General features: G+C 33.6%; 2 protein-coding genes across 5 annotated transcripts; both read left to right on the top strand.

The window, feature by feature from the left end:
- The first annotated feature begins 1,910 nt into the window (after positions 1-1,910).
- LOC114190679 (rhodanese-like domain-containing protein 6) lies at positions 1,911-7,374 on the top strand. Of its 2 annotated transcripts, none has more exons than XM_028079656.1 (8): positions 1,911-2,195; positions 2,277-2,547; positions 2,733-2,913; positions 3,582-3,663; positions 3,972-4,054; positions 5,189-5,321; positions 5,995-6,162; positions 6,415-7,374. In XM_028079656.1, the coding sequence occupies exons 1-8, from the start codon at positions 2,034-2,036 to the stop codon at positions 7,111-7,113; spliced, it is 1,779 nt and encodes a 592-aa protein (XP_027935457.1). In that variant the 5' UTR covers positions 1,911-2,033; the 3' UTR covers positions 7,114-7,374. The 2 variants fall into 2 exon arrangements, with proteins under 2 accessions (XP_027935457.1, XP_027935456.1); XM_028079655.1 differs by having other exon boundaries at positions 1,912-2,195; positions 5,995-6,157; positions 6,362-7,374.
- A 612-nt stretch (positions 7,375-7,986) lies between these two features.
- On the top strand, positions 7,987-21,373 carry LOC114190680 (intermediate cleaving peptidase 55, mitochondrial). Of its 3 annotated transcripts, none has more exons than XM_028079658.1 (14): positions 7,987-8,109; positions 8,510-8,587; positions 8,814-9,077; positions 9,564-9,656; positions 9,884-10,090; positions 10,229-10,332; positions 10,501-10,567; positions 10,640-10,747; positions 13,052-13,144; positions 13,708-13,798; positions 13,928-13,998; positions 18,768-18,823; positions 19,807-19,867; positions 20,894-21,373. In XM_028079658.1, the coding sequence occupies exons 1-14, from the start codon at positions 8,062-8,064 to the stop codon at positions 20,993-20,995; spliced, it is 1,443 nt and encodes a 480-aa protein (XP_027935459.1). In that variant the 5' UTR covers positions 7,987-8,061; the 3' UTR covers positions 20,996-21,373. The 3 variants fall into 3 exon arrangements, 2 of the variants coding, with proteins under 2 accessions (XP_027935459.1, XP_027935458.1); XR_003605838.1 differs by having other exon boundaries at positions 7,996-8,109; positions 8,498-8,587; positions 13,928-13,993; positions 20,894-21,093; XM_028079657.1 differs by having other exon boundaries at positions 7,997-8,109; positions 8,498-8,587.
- Positions 21,374-22,785: the final 1,412 nt, after the last annotated feature.

The raw sequence follows: 22,785 nt of genomic DNA, 5'->3' as shown, positions 1-22,785 counted from the left end.
CCAAAATTAGGACTAAATTGAACAAAAATAACAAATATATGGACCAAATTGATGACAGTTACGGTTCACGACTGTTAATGATTTAAACGGTGTTAATTGAACAAAATTGACGAAAATTATGATCTATTTAAACACAAAAACAAAATTAGGATCGATTTAACCAAACTTGACGAAAATTGTGACCAAAAAGGTATTTTTACCTTAAAATTTTATTAGGAGCATGCCCAACAAAATGATCACAATCAAGTGACAAATAACGGGTTTTTATATTTTTGATGTAATTTAAATATAAAATTCTAAAAATGGTGTAATTTTAAAAGAAATTCCTACACAATAAAAGTCGTAATAATATGGTATAACTTCATTATAAAGAAGTTGTATACAATTATAAGATTTCAATTAAAATTAGTTAAAATTATGCTAAAATGGTAATACTTTAGTACAAAGGTGAAGTAATCTCATTTTGATATAACTTCAATGAAGTTAAAGATCTACTTAAATAAAATCGTGTCATAGTAACACAACTTTAGTTTTGGACAATTAATGCAAAATTCGTCTTAATACGGAAAAACTTCAATGTAAGAAAAATTTATTAAGAACTTGAGATTCAACAACCTCATATTTGAGACATTAAGTCAGTAAAGTAATTATAAATTATTTTGGTTTTGAATTCAACAACCATTTCACATAAAAATAAAAAAATTAAGGGAGTATCAGATATTGATAACAATTGTAACGGATTTCAGATATTGATAACAATTGTAACAAAACAATGTGGTGCGCTCCCACACCCCATTGTGCACGTAGATCCACTACTATATATAAATATAAACTATTTAGGAGAAGATGACTAGAACAATAAAATTTGAATTAAACTATATATTGAAAAAAATATGTGTACATAATATCCTCTTTATTCCACCAAATTTTTATTAAACTATAAGTTAAATTTGATATAATAATGTAATATTAATAAATGTATAGATAATTAGTTTTTTTTATTATAACAAAATTAATTATACTATAAAATATTTTTATTACAAATAATTATAAAATAATTAATTTGTATATTTTTATTATAATTAATTATTTGAATTTAAAAGGTGACTATCAAAAAGATAAATTAAAATTAAAATTAAATAACGCTCATTTAAGGAATAAAAAAAATGTAATTATTTTAACTTGAAATAAAACTTAATTAAAGGGTAAAATTATAAAAATTAATATATAAATAATTTTTTAAATTTTACTATAAATAATTATTTATTTATTTTTGTGAATAATATTTTTATTAAAAATAATTATTTTAATTTAAAAGAATTAATTTTAAAAAATTAAATTAATGAAACAATTAAATTTATTAAAATAGTTACTTACAATACAAATAATAAAGTAATTAATTTAATTCTAAAAAAACAGTTACTTATTAAAGAATAAAATTGAGAACAAAAATATGGTTTATATATAACATTTAATTATGATTTTAATTTTGTATAAAATACATTTTAAAATTGCACTAATTTTTTTTTACACACAAGTTAAATAAATAATTACTCAATATCAAGACTGTTACTTAATTTGACGTTTTAAAAGTTTTAATATTAAAAAGAATTAACTAAAAAAATTTATGATGATTAAAAGAAATAAGCCGGAAAACAAAAATAGCCACTTTTTTATTTAAAAATAATTTTTTCTCTTTTTTTCAATATAAATAAATCTTGAATATCTCTTCTAACATCTGCTTTTCTTTTAACAAAGTAATCGTTAATTTTTATTTAACTTTTTTCCAACTTCAATAGATAGTCACTAAACATTTGACCTCTCAATACATTTAAGGGTGTAACTTTGTCTGGCATAATTTTTTTTTATAAATTTATATTTTTCACAAACATAAGAAAAACATAAAAAATAAATAAAAAAATAAAAAAACCAAAAGGATCTGGGGGCAAACGGAGGAGCCAAGTACGCCGTTAAATCGCGCAACCCTGCACCCTCTGTGACAGAACCGGCGAGCATAAACCCTAAACCCTACCATGTCCGAAGACAAAGACAAAGAGCAGTACGGAGTGCTCCTTTATTACAATTACGCTGAAATTTCAGACCTCAACCACCTCCTCACCTTCTACCACTCCAACTGCACCTCCCTCAACCTACGAGGTCGTGTTCGCCTTTCAACCCATGGTGTCAATGTCACTGTTAGTAATCATAAATGCTATTTTTTTTTTCTTTCCATTTCATCTTTCAATTCCTATCGCTACTCATTTCTCTTCGCACAGGTTGGTGGCAATTTGTCCTCTCTCGAGTCCCACATCGAAGCCCTCAAAGCCTACAACTCCTTGTTTCACCGCACCGATTTCAAGCTCGCCACGTGTCATCACCCACTAAACGACAAAGTTGCCCAAGAGTGTGGCTTCACTTCTCTCTCTATTCGGATTGTGGATGAACTTGTTACTCTCAGTTCTCATCCACTGTTAAAAGCGCCTGATATCTCCAATGCTGGAAGCCATCTATCTGCACTTGACTTCCATTCTTCCCTTCACAATGCCAGTAAGTTTCTATAACTTCACACCATTCATTTATGCAGTTTTTTTTTTCCTTAGTTTAATGTTACCCTGTTAATTTGTTTATTCCTCACTTTTGTTGTCTCTATCTTCAGCATTCGGTTATGTTTGGGGAATTGGTATTGGAACTTGAGTCTTGTATCATCATTTGTGTAATCCATTGTTTTGTAGACAACGAGAGTCCAGAAAACGGCCTTGTTTTACTTGATGCAAGGAATCTGTATGAAACAAGGATTGGGAAGTTTGACGTGCCAAATGTTGAGACTTTGGATCCAAAAGTTAGGCAGTACAGTGACTTGTCCTCGTGGATAGATGATAATGGTGACCGGTTGAAAGGAAAAAATATCTTCATGTAAGTTTTCTTTTATGACATTTTGAGGATGATTTTAATTATGAAGTATGATATAATAGATTATGAAGCTCCCGGTACACAAGGTCAGACTAATGTCCAAAATGTAAGACACGGTGATATTGCTGATATATATAATCAACACGACAAAAGTCTCTATTGAAAATTAAATTTTATGTATTATACTATATAGGCAACTTGCTATAGTTTTCCTATAATAACAGCTCTCAGTAGAATTCCTAAACAAGAAACATATATCTTAATAGTTTAAATAACTAGTTAAGTCTTAAGGACACAAACCTACAAAAGTGAGTCCTGCATTATTTGTAATATAACTTGTTTTCCTTTAATTTCTTTGTTTACCTTTCCTTATGATAGTAGTGTCTAGTAAGTGCTTAGCCAAGATTACATGTTGGTTCACTTTCTTTACCTGAAGCCATGTGAAGGCTTTTGAGCTGAAAAAAGTATTTTTTAATTGTGACATGGTTGAAGAGTGTCAGACATGTAACGGGTGTTGTATCCAAAAATTTCCATACGCGGTGCTATTCTACAGGGTTGTTGGTGTTTCCTATATGATCAGTGATTTGGCAGTAGGGTTTCCATGTTCTGATCATTTTTGTGCTCGAGTAACTAGTAACTACTTATCCTGTGGTTCCACCGAATGGTTGCAGGTATTGTACTGGTGGAATTCGGTGTGAGATGGCATCAGCATATATTAAGTCTAAAGGTGCCGGTTTTGAGAATGTGTTTCAGGTAAATCCTGAATTTTCTTTTTTTCTACCCACTCTTTTCGAAAATAAAAGAAGAAATCTCGATTGTTATGCAATGGAAATGTATAATGTTAACAAGGTGTTCATATCGGCACAACTTATTGCCTTATAAAAGAGCCTATTTAGTCATAAGAAAGGTCCCTGGTATTAGTGTGTGATGGAATACCTACTTTGGGGTGTGGAAATATTGTGGTTGAGGAGTACCCTTTTATAAGAAGTTGCTACATACATGATCAAGAATAGCCTTAATGCTGATTAGCAGTATTTCTTATGATTTTGTATTAATTGCAGTTATTTGGTGGCATACAACGGTATTTGGAGCAATTCCCAGATGGTGGTTTTTTCAAAGGAAAGAATTTTGTATTTGATCACCGGTATGCCCCTTTTCAGGCATGAATTTGCACCAGTATCTTGTAATCTTGTAGTGATAGGAATAGTGATACTATGCTAAATTCTCTGGTTGTTAGTGTTTGTGTTTGGTAACGAGATATAGTGGTAGATATTTTTGTTTTTGGAGTGATAAAGGCAATGACCTGCAAATGTAATTTAAGCTTCATTACACTATAACCATTAGTCTTTGTTTTTGGATTGAAGATATAGTTAACCTCTATGTAACAAACAGGATATGTGTATGTATCTCATACTACAAAATATGATTATTTTACAAGTATACACGGTATATATATATATAAGCTTGATGCTTGATTGTATTTGTGAACTGTGTCCTTCTCTACAAATAATGTTTTTATGCTATTCCTTGATTTTAATTTTCTCATGTTTTAACTAGGAGTTACTTGGTGATTCTGCCCCCTCATTTCTCAGTTTTTTATATGATTTTAAAGTTTTAGCATTAGCTGTAAGCTTTTCATCCAAATTTGATTTTAAAGTTTTTGTTTTCTTTCTCTCTTCCTCACACTCTCACAATGCTACAATTCTTATTTTTATCAGATCACCATTAATCCCCCCTATCTTCATTCCTCTCAATTTCCAGTGTATTTAATCTGTGCTTATGTTAAATTTGATGGAATGACTTAATCTATTAATTTGTTTTTCTAGAAGTGCTATTTCCACTATTGTGTATGGAATGGAGGGCAAGCTTTACTATGCACAATATTACTTTCATAATCACATGTATATTCTTTCCAAATTACTGCCTATGCTTTTAAATCTTAGTTTAAAGAAACTGGACAAACTATCATGGTTTAATGCGTTCACTGCTCAGGTGTATTGTTCACATAACTTGCTGTACATGCTGATAATTCCAGTTTAATATCTTTGCCTTTTAACTTTTGGGGTGGGGGAGGGGAGGTTCACTTTTCTTGTCTTCCGATGATAACATTTGTGGCTTCCAATGCATTGGTGGTTTCGTTTATTACACATATTCATTTATTGAAAGTCAGCTAGTGTCTAGTAAAGAGTGGGGGTAATATTGAAAGCTGGTCAAAATCATAGGGGTAGTTTTGCAACAGTGGATGAGACAAATCTTATTTTATTCATTCTGACTGTAGGATATCAGTTGGAAGTTCAGATGCTAATGTTATTGGTACCTGCCTTATGTGTCAATGTTCATTTGATGATTACACTTCTCGCTGCCGGTGTGCTTATTGCAGAATGCTTGTTTTGGTTTGCCGTAGTTGCGAGGTATGATCTGATAATTTGTATTATTTATGCCTACATATTTTTTGTTTGCAGTTTTGTAAATTTAACCATCTTGAAGGAGTTAGGAAGGAGAAAAAGTAAAAGAAAAGAAAAGAAAAGGAAGTAATTAATATCTCCTGATCTAGCAGTCGCAATCATGATGCTGTTTGCTTGTGTCTAGGGAACTTAGAACTGTTATATATGTTAGTTTGTGAAGTGTCCATGAAATTCAAAATAAGATATTGGTTCTGATTATTTTTGTGTACTAATAGAGCTAACATTAGAGTTGCTTTTGTGCTGGTTTACTTGTAACTGGTTCTGGGTAATACAGATAATATGACTTGATGTTGGTCAAGAGTTTAACTTTGTTACTGGTAAAAAGGTTGGATATTTCCCAAATTAGGTTCAAGTTTTAATTGATTTTTGTATGGCCCCAGCCTGGCTATTGCTTTGGTCATTGGGTCACAAAATTCAGCTTCTAGCATGCTTGCATTTGAATAACATTTGTCCTTATGCCATGTGTCCTATATCTTGGATTAACTACATTTCTTAATTGGTACTCCAGAAAATTTATTCCTTTTCCACCATCTTTAATTTCTTGAGTCTAGTATTTTGTCTATTTGATTGCTGGGTTCTTTATTTTTTTCTTGCTTCTGATATCGTTGTGTTCCACCAGAATGAATCTACCGCCTATGTTTGTGAGCTATGTCAGAAACAGGGCAAGGCCGAGTCAGCACAGTTAATTGAAAATGGAGAATCAAAAACATCATTGTCAGGTGTCGAGTTCAACAACTTTTCTTCAGATACTATATGTTTACCTCGAGTGCCCAGGGGAGATGGTAAGGTCTGTGATCCATATTGCTCGACAAATCTTTACGTTCACTTGCGTTCTGTAAAATTGTTAACTAACCGGTGTTTAATTTTACAATTGTCACTATAATGACTACTGAAAAATTCAAGTTTTTTTAAAATTTGAAACCCAGGCAATTTAAGTGCCCTCAGTAATTTACTATAACCGTGCAATTCCTAACGTTAATGTTCAGATCCAAGGACCTCAAGAAAACTGAGAATCTTGTGCTTGCATGGGTTTCGGCAGAATGCATCCAGTTTCAAAGGCAGAACAGCATCACTGGCGAAGAAACTAAAGAAAATCACTGAATTTGTTTTTATTGATGCTCCCCATGAATTGCCATTCATTTACCAAACCCCCATGTTTGAGCCCAATGTAAATTGTGCATCATCGTCATTACCATCTAGTCCTCCACCACCATTGGAGAATTGCAAGAAGAAGTTTGCATGGTTTGTGGCACCCAACTTTGATGGAAGCAGTGGTGTTGACTGGAAGGTAGCAGATGGCCCATTTGATCCACTTCAATACCAGCAGCAAACTGTTGGATATGATATTTCACTATCACACTTGAAGAATGTGTTTTCCCAGGAAGGACCATTTGATGGAATCTTGGGATTTTCACAGGGAGCAGCAATGGCTGCCTTGATCTCTGCACTACAAGAAGAGCTGAAAGGTGAAATGGACTTCAAATTTGTAGTCTTGTGCTCTGGCTTTGCTCTCCGGATGAAGGCCATGGAGTCTGGCCCTATCAAGTGTCCTTCTCTTCATATTTTTGGTAATGAACATGGTAAAGACAGACAGATAGCTAACCAAACAAGCAAGGAACTTGCTTCTCTATATGATGGTGATTGTTCTGTGATTGTTGAGCATGATAGTGGTCATATAATTCCTACCAAGTCCCCTTACATTGATGAGATCAAGGATTTCCTTAATCGCTTTCTGTAGGAGATCAAACAAAAATGATCTCAAGTTTTTGATGCCATTCAAATTTATGTTGTTGTTTGATATCTTGTCTTTCTATGTACGGCCACAAAAAATTGTACTATACTCAATTATTATGCGATTGCCGCAATGGAACTAGCAAAATGGGACGCGTCTTTTGGTTATATTTTGTGTTGTCCACTGAACCCCATGTGAAAAGAAAATGTTAGGCCATCTCGAAAACATGTGCCTAATAGGAATGGTTTTTCATCATTGATAGGAAAAGGAAGTTTTGTTGATTTTCTCAATAATGATCTTAGATGTTATCTTAACAGTTATATTTCATTTGAAGTATTTAGTAATTACATTTTGATAGTATTTAGACTGCGAGGGAAATGTACCATGTCCCAGCCTTGTTTTACTATGATGGATGAGTACAGTACTGCATTTGTGCACTGAGTGTTGCCTCAATTAGAATTGAAGCATTAATTTTGTAATTCGAATTTATCTATTGTAAGTATGTTCATGAGACAAATCGTTGAAACCATCTTTGGTTCTCATAATGAGGTCACGTATTATTTTCTTTAAGAAACTATAATCAAAATTTTAAATAACAATGAAGTCAGTAATACTAAATCGTTTATTGGTGTTGTTTTTGTATCAAATAAATATAAATATTAATATTAAATATTTCCCAGCATATATTTTTGAATTATAAAAGACCGTACAAATGTTATTCGAAAGAGAGGGCATTCCAACGTTTTACGGCAAAAATAATTTATAGAGGGAAAATAAATTGGGCATAATAATAATAATAATAATAATAATAATATAATAATAATAATAATAATAGTAACAATAGTAAAACGATTCGGCGAGACAAATGAAGTGACAGTACAAACTTGTGAGGATTAACTCATTCTAAAACCCTTTAAACCTCTGCACCGTAGTGTATTATTGAACACAAAGAAGATGCAGCGCGTCGTAAGAAAACTAACCAGCATAACTTCACACAGACAAGTATGTCTTCTTTCATAGCTTTCTGCCACCTCGTACTTCGTATTCATAGCATCCCGAACTGTTTGTCTGCTTAGTATGTTTTAATAAATGATTTTCTGATGCTACTGTGGTTTCGAACATGGGAATTTTGTTTTGTTTCTTCAAATTGTGTTACCCATTTTATCAAATGCTTGTAACTCTTGCTTTTCTGTAAGTCAATTCAATCTTCTCGCTCTGCAAATACTTTAACAATTTATACTCTCGGCCTTTAACCGGTTCTTCTCACCGGAAGCTATGCATGATTGATGATCTCATTTGTTCTATTTTCTTTATTATTATTTGTATGGGTAAATCTAGGGATTATTCAAATAATTCATTTGGGTTACTCTGACTACTTAGCATTTGCAAGTTTCGCTCGCAGGTTGTAGGTTTTCGTTCCTATTGCACTGGCGGGGTTGCGTTTGATGTTGGACAGCCAACCTCCGCATCTCATCCTCAGGTTTATTGTATTTCCATTTGTGTTTGTTAAAAGTTCAATAGCAGAAGTAAAAGATATTGTGAAACGTAACCATAAATATTTCAAGTGTCTATCATGTGTTTGCCACATGCACGCCAACTATTTTGAAGTAGGGCTTCCTTGCTTGGCACTATTGTGTAGAGCATTTAGCTAAAATGCTTGTTTGTTAAGTCTACTTAGCATTTTTTTATGTTATGTTACATTGTAGCTACTAAAAGATGGGGAACTCACACCGGGCATATCTACTGAGGAATACATCCTAAGAAGAAAAAAGTTGTTGGAACTTCTCCCAGAGAAGAGTTTGGCAATCATCGCTGCAGCCCCAGTCAAGATGATGACAGATGTTGTGCCTTATACATTTCGACAAGATGCTGATTACTTGTATATCACAGGCTGCCAACAGCCTGGTGGTGTGGCCATTTTGGGACACGACTGTGGTTTATGCATGTTCATGCCAGAAGCTAAGCCTTATGTGTGTCTGACATTATATCTTCTTGAAAATAGAACTATGTTTTGCAATAGGCATACAATGCCAGTGTAAAGATGATGTAATTAATTGACATAAATTGGTTATGGGTTTAATCTTCATGTACTTTCAATGTAATGATTTTACACAGTTAACCAATTAGAAATCTGTGACTTTTAAAGTAGTTATTACAAAGTTCAACTATTTTATTTTATAACAATCTGTTATTTGATGACAGTGTAAATTTCTTTTACACTGTCAGTTTATTTAAATTTAATTCAGTTATTTACTTTCGTATAAAAATATTCTTTTATATAAATATCTGATTATCAATATAAATCTATGATTTCAATTGTTTTTTCATGTTAGATTAACTATATGTCAATTTGGTCATTATGTGTGTGATTTTTGTTCTGACTTCTATGGAGTTTTGTTATAGAGAATTACCTAATCTCAAGTGAACATAGTCTTAAAAACTTAATATTTGTGTAGGATGTTATTTGGCAAGGGCAGATAGCAGGAGTTGATGCAGCATTAGATACATTCAAGGCTGATAAGGCATATCCAATGAGAAAATTGCATGAGGTGAATTACTGGTATTGACTATCAAAAGCTTTTACTTCATTAGAAATTATATAGTAAACAATTTTGTCCTTACGACTGAAATATTTCCATTGGTTAGCTTGCTGGAAGCTTGAAGCCAATGTTATCACATCTTTCCATTATAAAAGTGCATTGTCATCTCCTAGGTTAAACTGTTACAACTGTTATTTATAATGATTTTTATTTAACATTTTTTACTACTGATTCAGATCCTTCCCGATATGATAAAGGGATCCTCAAAAGTGTTCCACAATGTCCAGACTGTAACTCCAGCATATATGGAAATTGAAGCATTCAAAAAACTAGCTTACTGTAACAATGTAATGGATCTAGCTGTTTATACCCATCAACTGCGATGGATAAAGTCACCAGCAGAGCTTAAGCTGATGAAGGAATCTGCATCCATTGCTTGTCAGGTACTTTCATCTCTAGTGCAACTGTAACTATTTGGTAACTAAATATTCCAAACTCCCAATGAGGCTGTTGCATTCACATTTGGTGATACCATTAGTTGGTCCTACATGTAGAATGATATCCATGTGGTCTTTGAACAGGCTCTTTTGTTGACAATGCTACACTCAAAGACATACCCTTTTGAAGGTACACTAGCAGCGAAGGTTGAATATGAATGCAAAATTAGAGGTGCCCAGCGGATGGGGTGAGGAGTTTTTTTTGTCTGAAACTTCATCTATTGCTGTTGATAATTTAAGAAGCTTCCACAAAAAAATAAAAGTAAAGAAGTTCATTAATAGAAAAGGAATTCAAGTTTAAGGATCACTTTCATCCATAACTAATGACAACCTTTCCTTTTTTTTCTCTGTATCAGATTCAATCCTGTGGTTGGTGGTGGACCTAATGGAAGCATTATACATTATTCTAGGAATGATCAGAGAGTAAATTCATTTAATAAATACCATCTCCTAGTAACTTTAATTTCGTGTTTCTAATCTTTACTTGTTTGGCAGATTAAACAAGGGGATCTTGTTTTGATGGATATTGGATGTGAGTTACATGGTTATGTCAGTGATCTTACCAGGACCTGGCCACCTTGTGGTAGCTTTTCTTCTGCCCAGGTTAGCATGGTTGATGTCCGTTTAGCAATTCAATCTACTAATTGCAGGAGAGCTTAATAAGGAAGGGTTTATTTTCATTTCAGCACATGCAGTAAACTTATGTCTATATCACTTTCTTATTTTTCCTCTCATTTGATATCCAATTAATTGATCAATTAATAGCAATCTAAGACAAGCAGACTTCATGTTCTCAACTTCCTGTTGCATACTTCACTCCATGATGGCTGTATACTTGTATGTATTCTTGTTTGTAGACGTATAAGTCTTCTCATACACAATGCACTTGTTCTGGATCAAGTTTCTATGATGTTAAAGTAACTTCACTTTTGTTTCTTGTAATGAGCTTTTGTGGCCATCATCTTGTGCTTGCTAAGTTTGCTACTCAAGGCTGAGACTCTGCAACATTAAACTTGACGACATGAAATATTATGGCTTTTTTACTTCATGAAAATGTTTTCTATTTCAATTATTAAAAATGCTACTTTGTTTTGAACTATATGTTTGTTTTTTGTAGTCAAAGGTTGTAAAAGAAATAATGAAAATAATTTTGTTTGTTGTGAAAGATTTGTAAAGGAAACATTTGTTTTCACTCTTTCCTATACAAACCTTTAAAAACGGAAAATATAATGAAAATAATATCATACGTAATTAAAAGTTAAAACAGAAAACGTCTTCTCAAACCAGCATAACTTATTTTTCTTGCAATTTTTTGGAGGGAAGGGAGTTATTTATGAGATTGCCTTCTCAACAAATAATGGTAAGTGTTAGTGGTTATGATGTTTGAATTTGGTTAAGCCTATAGTTATACTCTATACTTCTAGATTAAGGGAAGAAGCATTGCAGATTATAGTTACGCATATAGCCTCATGGTGAAGGGAAGGGTGAATACTTTAAAAGTACATAAAGTTTACCGCTAGTAGTTGGTGCTCCATGACATGTCACAGAAGATGATATGTTGATCAGTTATTATAGCAAAAATGGACGTTTCTGTACATAGAAATATAGTGAATTGGTGAGAGGTACTTTGAATAATTTATTCATATCTGGTTATTCAATTAGGGATAGATTTGCCATCTCCTCTTGCTTTTCTTCAAGGGATCTAATGGGCCAAAACCGTTGGGGACATAATTATGTAATACAAGTCGAATCTTTCTTTGCTTTAGGTATACTATGATGTAAAAATGTTTGAAGCTTAGTTTTTTGTTGGAAAAAACGATTTATTATGATAAAATATCTTTAGGATTTCCATGTTTTGAATAAAATATGTTTAGAATCTTCAAATTTATTTCAATATATTGTTTCTTTATTTAAGAGATATTGATTGTTATAAATAGATGAGCTGAGAATGTAATTGGTGGGATTGCTGTCAATAAAATTATTTTCTTGTTTCCTCGCATGATTCAAGTTAGAATCAGAGCTCTTGATATTGGAAGCTCTATTTTTTCTGCTTCGCAAACAATGAGACAAGGATGCACTGTTGCTTTTGCCACCTTCATTATTGTGAGGCCAGTGGTGTGTTAGAACAGTGTGGTTCACGTCGGCAACCGCTATGCTGACAATTGCATCGTTAGTGGAGCTGTCATTAGACATGATAGAATATCTTGTTCTAATGCAAAAGCTAAATTTTGAACCCTGGTTCAAGATATGTATAAAGGACTCTAGTTGAAAATAATTCTTGATGAACTTAAAATCAAGGTAGACATTCCTATTCAGCTCTATCGTGACAAGTCAACCATGAGCATTGTCAATAATCTAGTACGTCACCAGGCAAACCATATTGAAAATGACAAACACTTCATCAAAGATAATCTAGATAGACCGTGTGGATACAACCCATGTCCCTATAGAACTTAAGTCTAATATAGTAGATAAATATTTTCACTAAAGGGCTTCCTTAGGAAAGATTCCAGGATCTTGTAGGTAAGTTGAGAATGATTGATATTTATTTACTAACTTGAGGGAAGCTATTGTCAATAATGGTTTATGAAGATAAAATTATTTTTAGAATCTCCGTATTGATTAGGATAAAATATCCTTAACATCTTTCTTTATTTTAGGGAATTTGATTGTTACAAATAGAGAACCTCATAATGTATTTGGTATGGTCATCAATAAGATTATTTTCTTGTTTCAATGTGTAGTTCAAGTGTTTTGCTCCTTATTCATGCCTTGTGAAATCAAGACAAAATGAAACTCCTGATCTCCATATTGCTTTGTTCTCTTAACGTCAAAATCAACTTATTGCTTTGCCCTTTTATTCTTGCCACTTTTCATATGAATATCATGGTTTCTTCTATATTTCAGGAGGAGCTTTACGAGCTTATACTGGAAACGAATAAGCATTGTGTGGAACTTTGTAAGCCTGGTGCCAGTATTCGGCAAATACACAACCATTCGGTATCCCTTTTTTCTTATCCCCTTTTCTATTTTCGAAAGATATAATAAGTAATAAGGTCACTATCACTATAAAACCACCTAATAGCTCATCAGTAAATCTTATTAGAACTGTCATTTGATTAATTCTTATTTTATTCTATGATCAGTTTGGGAGATACCAAAGGCAGAGCAGAGGGAGTTTAATTATCTCTGGTTTCTGTTGTAGGCTTGTTGAAAATGTCCTATAATTCAGCTGTATTCTGGTTCAAGATTTCAAGTCGATCTGAACCTATGTTGGCTTAGTTAATATTCAAATATTTTCTTTTAAGCGTTAATTTTGCACTAACACCCAACTCTCCACCAAAAAAAAAACTTTCAATATTTGCTTTGCACCTGACAGACATCATCTTATAACCAGTAACAGTAATTAGTCTGTGCTAGTGGCCTGAGTATCTTCACAAACCCATCGTTATTTTTTGATTGTCATCTTACTTTTTATTTTTGCTCTTCTGAATGTTTTATTATTGTTCATTCAACTAGCTGAAGTTATACAAAGTGTAATCTGAAAAGATCTGGTTGCATAGGTTGAAATGCTGCAGAAAGGACTCAAAGAGCTTGGGATTTTGAGAGGTGTTGGAAGCAGTTCCTACCATAAGCTTAACCCAACTTCTATAGGTACCTATGTGCTCAAATCTGCTTGCTAACAAAGTGTGCAATATGTAGCCATGAGAAAAATAATTGTCTTGTAGATTCGTAAGACTGCAGATATATATATATCTAATCACACTTTGTTGGTCCATCCAGGTCACTATCTAGGGATGGACATCCATGATTGTTCAATGGTCAGCTTTGACAGTCCTCTGAAGCCAGGTGTTGTAAGTAGTTTCCCTGACAAAGCAAATTTTTTATCTCCACTAACCACTGACAGATAATATTTAATAATCACTTGTCACATGTGGTTAGTGGAGATATCTTTGCCTTATTCCTCCAAAATTATAATCCACTATTAATATATATGGAGAAATTGAAATATAGATAATTTAAAAATTTTAAATAGTCATTTATGGAGCAATAATGCCTTTCTTCATGGAGACATAGAGGAGGACATTTACAAGAGCAACCTTCTGGGTTTGTTTGTGAACTGTGCCAATCTCTCCATCTATCTATGATCTTAAACAATCACCAAATGCTTTGTTTAGAAAATTCAGCCATTTTACAGAACTTTGGGTTTAGTGAAATAGATTATTTAGTCTTTTATTGTCATACCTCTATGGAGTAATGTGTGTAATTAATTGTGTACGTTGAGAACATAGTCATTTCAAGGAATGATGCCACTAAAACTTTTAAGCTAGAGAAACATGTATGCAATGCAATCACTTTTAGACCAAAGATCTTAGACGTCTTACATAATTCTTTGTTATTGAAGTGATTTGATCAAAGGAAAGTATTGTGATTTCTCAACAAAAATCCTTTGATATTTTTGTTGAAATGTAATGTTTTTTTATTATCATGTATGGGATTCCTTCTTTAGGGTTAGGGTTAGGACTGATGATTCTTTGTATTCTGCCTATTTTTTCTTATATAAACAATGGTAAAACAGTAACAGTGATAGTTTTTTCACTGTTTTCATTTCTCTAAAACCTCTTCAAGTCGGTATCAAGAGCCAGAACATCTTCTCTGGTTTCTCTTCACTGTTTGTCACAGTGACTGTCGAGTTCACCGCTTGTACGCTGTCTTCCGCCACCGTCCGCCGTGTCTACTCCGGTGAAGTCAGGGTTAGGTGCGCCTCGAGGAGCGCAACCCATCCCCGCAAGTCACGTCCCCGGAATCCTCCGCACGTGCCGCCACGCGCCGCCACTCTCCGGCGGCCTTCAAGCGCGTGTTCACCACGCGCCGCCTTCCCGGCGCCGGAATTGCGCCGCGCCACTGTCGTTCGACTCACCGGAGCCTCCTGGGCCTATTTGTGCTCTTGTTTTTCTGTTTCGGTGGCCATAGCTTGTACCTAGGGTTTCTTCTCAAAAGTCAAGTTTGTTTTAATGGCTTCTACGGCTGCTGGAATGGCTCCCTCTCTGTCAGCTACTCCTATTATTACTTCTGCAAAACTGAACTGGAAAAATTACTCCTCATGGTCAGCTTCGGTGGAGTTGTGGTTTCTTGGTCAAGGTTATCATGATCATCTTGAAAAAGAGGTCTCTACTATTTCAGAGGAAGAGAAACCTAAGTGGCAGAAATTGGATTTTTAGTTGTGTGCTGTTTTATGGCAATCGGTTGAGCAAGGGGTCTTAGACATTTTGAGACCTTACAAGACATGCTTCTCTTTTTGGAAAAGGGCACAAGACATTTTTGCTAACGACATTCAACGCCTCTTTGATGCAACTCAAAGAGTAGCCTCACTCAAGCAAATGAATCATGATATGGTTTCTCATATAGGAAAGGCTAGGGCTACAGTAGAAGAATTGAAGAGTTTTTTTGTGGCTGATTCATTAGACGATATCAACAAAAAACTTGATAAGTTTTACATGGTCTTAATTTTGAGGAGCCTGCACTCGACTTTTGATCATGTGCGTGATCAAGTTTTAGTTGGTGATCAATTTCCTTCAATGGACAACTTAGTTACTAGACTTCTTCGTGTACCTACATTGGTCAAAGATGAAAGTTCAATTGATGTTTTTGAAACTTCAGCAATGGTAGCACCACGAGGAAGAGGAGGAGGTCGGAGCAACCGTGGAGGACGTGGTGGTCGAAGTGGGCGTCCTCAATGCTCATATTGTAATAGAATGGGCCATACCCAAGACAAGTGTTATTCCTTACATGGTTTTCCTGATAAAGCTGCTCATGTGTCCAAGTCAGATCATTCAGAATCTAGATTTTCTGATGAAGAGTACCAAGAATTTTTGAGGTACAAATTTGAGAAATCCAACAATCCTGGCCCATCCTCTTCAATGTCAACTGCATGCATTTCTCAATTTGTGGAAGGTCTTAGTCCATGGATTCTTGATTCAGGTGCCTTCCTCCGATCATGTCTCTGGTAACATTTCCTCATTTTCCTCCATTTCCTCTCCCAAAATTCCTCATTTTATTACTGTTGCAAGTGGATCCAAAGTGGCATCTCAAGGAATTGGCAAAGTTTCTTTATCTCCTTCACTAAATTTAAACTCTGTTTTGTACATTCTTCATTGTCCTTACAATTTAATCTCCTTGAGTCAATTGACTCATTCCTTAAATTGTTCTGTAACCTTTACTGCTAATTCCTTTGCTATACAGGAACATGGTACGGGTCGTCTGATTGGAGAAGGACATGAGTCACGGGGACTTTATTTCCTAAAACCAAGCTCCTCGGTATCCTGTTTTGCAACTTCATCCCCAAAACTTTTGCATGATCGTTTGGGTCACCCAAGTTTGTCCAAGTTGAAGATGATGGTTCCAAGTCTCAAACACATTCAAGCCTTAGATTGTGAATCGTGTCAGTTAGGAAAGCATGTTAGATCTTCCTTCCCTAAAAAGTCTGAGACACGATGTAATTTTGCTTTTTCTACTATTCATTCTGATGTTTGGGGACCAAGTCGTGTCACTTCTTTTGGTTTTAACTATTTTGTAACGTTCATTGATGAATTCTCTCGTCGTACTTGGGTTTATCTAATGAAAGAAAGATCTGAACTTTTATCCATATTTGTGTCCTTCTTTAATGAAATTAAAAACCAATTTGGGAAGACAATTAAAATTCTCAGAAGTGATAATGCTAAGGAATATTTTTTTGCTGCGTTTTCCTCATTTTTATCTTCCCATGGAATTTTACATCAGTCAACATGTCCTCACACTCCACAACAAAATGGCATAGCCGAAAGAAAGAATAGACACCTTATAGAAACTGCACGCTCTCTAATGTTGAATACTAATGTTCCTGTTCATCATTGGGGAGATGCAGTCCTCACTGCTTGTTTTCTAATCAATAGGATGCCTTCTTCTTCTATTGAAAATAAAGTTCCTCACTCGATAATTTTTCCAAATGATCCTTTGTATCGTGTCTCTCCACGTGTGTTTGGATGTACTTGTTTTGTTCATAATGTGTCTCCAGGTCTTGATAAACTTTCTGCAAAGGCTATTAAGTGTGTCTTTTTGGGATATTCTTGCCTTTAGAAAGGGTATAAATGTTATTCTCCCTCAACCAAAAGGTATTATATATCTGCTGATGTTACATTCTTTGAGGACACACCTTTTTTCTTATCCTCCATGGAGGAGAGTTCATCTCTTCAACAGGTCCTTCTTTTACCATCCTGTGATCCCTTGGTTATCCCTGAAACTCAACAATTTTAAAAGAAACAAGCTTCATTGTAGACCTATGAATAGTCTTATGGATATAAATTAGAAATTAATGGTAGAGTAGATTGAGCTCTTCTCAGACCACAGAGATAAAGACTTGTTGGGAAATTTATTCATCTCATTGTTAGTAGACCTAACTTATCTTTTGCATTTGTAGTAAATACTAAGTTTATATAGGCTCTTCTTCTAGATTTGTGGATCGTTGTCATTTACATCCTTAGATACCTCAAAAAGGCTCCATGACAAGGATTGCTAAGGGAAATAATCAAATGACTAGTTATTGTAGTGCTGATTGGTTAGGATCTCCAATAGATAAGCAATCCACTATTGGATATTGTGTTTTCATTGGAGGAAGTATTGTTTCTTGGAAAAACAAGAAACAAAATGTGGATGCTCGATCTATTGACGAAGCTAAGTATAGGGCGATGCCATCACTCACTTGTGGACCTGTGTGGATTAAACAATTCCTTCAAGAGGTGAAATTTTGTGAAATGCAACAAATGAGCATGTACTGTTGTGATAAACAAACAACTATTTGCATTGCAACCAATCATATTTTTCATGAGAGAACCAATATAGAGATTTATTGTTATTTTTGTTTGAGAGATCTTGTTATCAAAGGAAATCTGCACAAAACTCCAAGATCAACTTGTCGATATTTTGATAAGTTCTCGAGAGGACCTCAAATTTGTTCCTAGTTTGGTACATACAATCTGTATGTTTGTGTTTAAGCGGGACTGTCATAATTGTTTAATTTATTTGAATGGGTTAACTTGTTAGAATAGGTTAACTTATGCTTTTTATTACTTATCTGACCTATTTCTAGGTTGATCGTTTCATTACTTTTCTCGATATCTTTGATGTATGTTCTATTAATTAATGAATTAGTTATAAGAGATGATGTAATTACTTAAGCATTTTTTTCATATTTCTTACTCAAGTGTATAGGTGTTTTCAGCTAACTGATATCAGGAGAACTCTGCTGCATAAAAATATGTTAAAGCTAGTGCTAACTGAATTAATTTTTAAAATTTACAGCCTAGGGATCTTCGCCAATATTTTTCAACACATATTTTATGTTATATAACTACATAACGATTTCTGGCTCAATTAACAAATATAATCTTTTTGGGCTGGGGGTTAGGTGGCGAATTGAAGCAGGTGAGTCGTGCCACTTAATTTTAACCTTCTTTGAGCAAGATAACCTCTTTTTGGAGTTTTGATTGCCTGTTTTTGGGGACATATGCTTCAGAGTTGCACCGTGTACCCATATTAGCTGACAGCCTGTTCTTTTTTATAATTTGTGTGGTGTGTCTGTGTACAGGTAATAACTATTGAACCAGGAGTCTACATCCCGTCTTCTTTTAATGGTCCAGAGAGGTAATTATTAAGGTTGATCAAATAGCTATTTTTTACGAACTGTTTTTTCGAATTGATGATTTCCCATTACTCGTCTAAGGAAATTTTCTGGTTTACCAGTTAAATCTACTAAAGAATGCTAATTCACAGGAGTTTGTTTCCCTTGACTAGCTCTAAGAATTTACCCTTCATTTCTCCGTCCAAGAATCTGGTTTCGTATACCAGTTTATTAAACCGAATTGAGTATCCTGATTAAATAATTTCCAAGTATGATTTAGCACCAATTAACCCTGTTTTCTCATAATCTTCTCATTCCCTAAGGTCTTATTTGGAATTTTGCAATGAGACTATTCATTCACTGTCTAGGATGTTCTTATACCATCAGAAAAAGGAAATAGCCATTCCCTCCAAAATAGGAACTGTATTTCGTTCCATCAAGATTTACTGCAATACCTCTATATAGCATGTCTTCCCTAAAAATGAGAAAAATCACTTTCTACCAGTGGCTGCACCATCAGGGTCATACCTTCAACCCCCAACTACCACTGCACCAACTCCATCTCGTTATAAATAACGTTTTATTATACTCTCATTTATAGGACTCGAATGGAATAGTCATTTAATCATATACACTTGGCAGTTGAAATGGCTATTCCGCTCTCATCCGCAGTCCTATTCAATGGGGCCTGAGGTTCTAGAGATGTATATTTCCTAAATTATTCAAGCCATTAAGAGACATGTGTCCGTTTTTGTAGCTCAAATTTCTCCTAAGCAAATTAAGAGTCTTACTTGAGTTAATCTGTTTCAATCGTAGTACCAGTTGGACATTTAGGCAAGCATGATATGGATTTTATTCCTCTCACCTGTATTCTACTTGTCTTTTCTGGTCAATAGCTGCCCTGTTCACGTATATTCCGTATGAACATTTAAGATGTTTTCACTCTTGACATTAAATGTTTGTTTCCTGCGCAATATAGTAAATCTTGGAAGATTTCCAATTTCAGGTATCGAGGCATTGGGATACGGATTGAGGATGAGGTTCTCATCACAGAAACTGGTTATGAGGTATTTTCTCTAAAAGTTCTGCAGTTGAACGTTGAAACTAGTATGTAGATTGGGGTAGCTAGGTAATCTGCTAAGTGTGCTTCTCTTGAGCGCTAGAATGATGAATGAAAGATGCAAGAAGTTGCAATAGATGAGTTCAAGTAAATACTTTATCCTTAAAAGACAAACAGCTAAGCACATGCGCCATTTAAGTTTCACAATGCCCTCCTTCACATATTATTATCTAATATGCCCTTTTTTTTATGTTATGAACTCGACCTCTTCAAGCCGATTTCACTCCATAAAAAAAAGGGGAACATATTGGATAATAATGTGTTGTGGTGCATAAAAAATTCAAATGGAGGCTCAGTGGTAAAAACTCCCGCATATGAAACTTACTAGCTGACAAAAACGGAGGATGATTCTTTACACAGCATCATCATCCATGCTTGTCAAAGCTGTATGAAAAAATGGAGAGAAATAGCATGAATAAAAAATAGGTGAAGGATAAAATAAAAATTAAAAATGTTTTTGTTAAAGAAATAGAAAAGTCGTAAAAGTAAAGACAGAAAGGAAAGAAAACAGATTAAAAATAATAAGGTGAATCTTACTATTTTTAAAATTATACAGTTCAATTTAATTCCATCTTCTCTTTCCTTTTCCATTTCTTCCCTACCAAACATATCATTAATGATTTTGTGGTAGGCGCAGCTATGGTACGGTATTTTTATTACCCTTCATGAGTTGTCAAGAATTTAGGGATTGCTGCTTCTCACAAGTTGGTCTCTGAAATCCGTTTAGTATTATTAGTGGTAGTATAGTTTCGTAGTCACACACAGTCGTCTTATACAGTGTCATTACATTAGTAATCAGTTGTGAGCCATAGTTGTCAAATCACAAACCAATAAATTGAAGGATATTGTTGCGTTAGAAACTAATCAACGTCTTTAATCTCCATCAATTATCGTCTAATCAATCAGAATTAAGTCGTTAGAATATTTACAGTTAATTAATAACTAATGTTTAAGTTGTTGGGAAACAACACAGGTTCTGACAGCATCAATCCCAAAAGAGGTGAAGCATATTGAGTCCTTGCTAAACAATTTCTGCCATGGAATGGGAACAACGCTGGACAGCCAAAACAACTGAAGAGGTTAACCCAACTCATATATTCCTTATATCAGCAGTTGCAGACAACAACCAGAACAGTGAATGCTTGAGAAGTGCATGCCATTGTTTGGAGCAGGAACTAAATTTTTATCCTTTATTTTGATCTCCTGCATATTTTTTCAACCTGTGAAACATGTACTCTATAATCTTGACGAGGAAAACGAGGTGGTGGAGGGTGGGCATATGTTATTTATGGTGTGTTAGTGTTAGGATTTGGATGATAAAAGATGAGTTAGAGAAGAAATGGATAACGACACATTTTATTTGATTTGATTGAATAGCAAAATGAGAAGAAAATAGAAAAGAAATTATTTTCTATATTTTCTCGGGTATAAATTTCAAAATTGTCTATTCATGCTTTCTGTTGTGTTCTTTACTTCATAGTTGTAAATGATTGATGACTGCAGATAAATTGGTTCAGTCCTGTTGGAATGTAATGGTTGAAATATGGAAAAGACAATAGTGATCACATTATTCTATTTGATTGACGACTTTTGTGCGTGGTTTAATAATTTGTTTTGTGTGTTTTAATTTTTATTGATGGAATTGGACCAAAGCAATGTTTTTAAGTAAAATAAGCTTTTGCAATAATTTTAATTTGACTTTGCGATTGCATAACTGCAACTTATTGTTTCTGTTTTAATTTTATGTTTTTCTGAATAAAAAAATATTATTTTTTAAATTTCAAAATAATATGTACTAATAAATATTTTTCTTTATTTGGATGAAACAAATCCTAAATGAATAATAGAGGAACGCAGTAGTATTACCTTTTAACTAATCTTGGACTTTTATAAATTTGTTATTCAGAAATTGAACTGAAATGTAATACTTTATAGCTGTGTTTGCAATGCTTTTATAAAATATCATTGAATAATATTTTATTGAATTACACTTAATATTTTTAATGAATATTTGGTTATTGTTTAATTTTTCATTGTATTAAAGTATTATTAAGTTTGAATATGGACCATGGTTACTTTGTTTTCCGACGAATATATAAATAAATAAATAAATATAACGTCATATATCAAGGAAAATATAAAAATAGGTAATACGGTAAATTCAGTAAACATGATTAAAATAAGATAAATTTGAATAATTTTTTAATATTATTTTAAGAATAGTTAAGTTTGAGTTTAATTAAATCTTATATAATCGACTTATTGTATCAATTAAGGACAGATTTTAATAGGAATGGAGGATAGTGTTAATATAGACAAACAAGAAGGGTATAATTTTTCATATTTTTTTGTCACTTATGAAATAAGGATAGTGGATTACCCATGTGAAAGGTAAGAGTGCACCGAAATTATACATTAAAATTAGGGTTAATTATGTTTTTAGTCACTTTGACTCAAAATTGGAATTCGTCCTTGGTCGAAACTTTGATAAATTTTGGTCTCTAAACTTTAAAAATGAATGAATATAGTCATTTTAACCTAATTTTGTTAACTTTGTTTTTAGGTTTCGAACGCATTTCTCAGTAAATAATGAGTCGAGAATGTGTCAAACGGTGTAAACAACTCCAATATTAACACGAAACACATCTCATATGTTGAAAAAAATCAACGTAATTGGCTTAAAAGGATTACATTCATTCATTTTTAAGGTTTAGGGATCAAAATTTATCAAAGTTTCGATCAAGGATGAATTTCAATTTTTGGCGAAAGTTGAAGGACTAAAAACATACTTAACCCTTAAAACTATTATTTTGGTTTCTCTAAAATTGTTGTTCAAGATTTATATAATTTTTAAAGCATCTAACA

This window comes from Vigna unguiculata, chromosome 7 (assembly GCF_004118075.2).
Source record: "Vigna unguiculata cultivar IT97K-499-35 chromosome 7, ASM411807v1, whole genome shotgun sequence".
NCBI lineage: Eukaryota > Viridiplantae > Streptophyta > Magnoliopsida > Fabales > Fabaceae > Vigna > Vigna unguiculata.
Note: the sequence above shows the minus strand (reverse complement) of the source record. Positions and strands in the feature narration are given on the sequence as shown.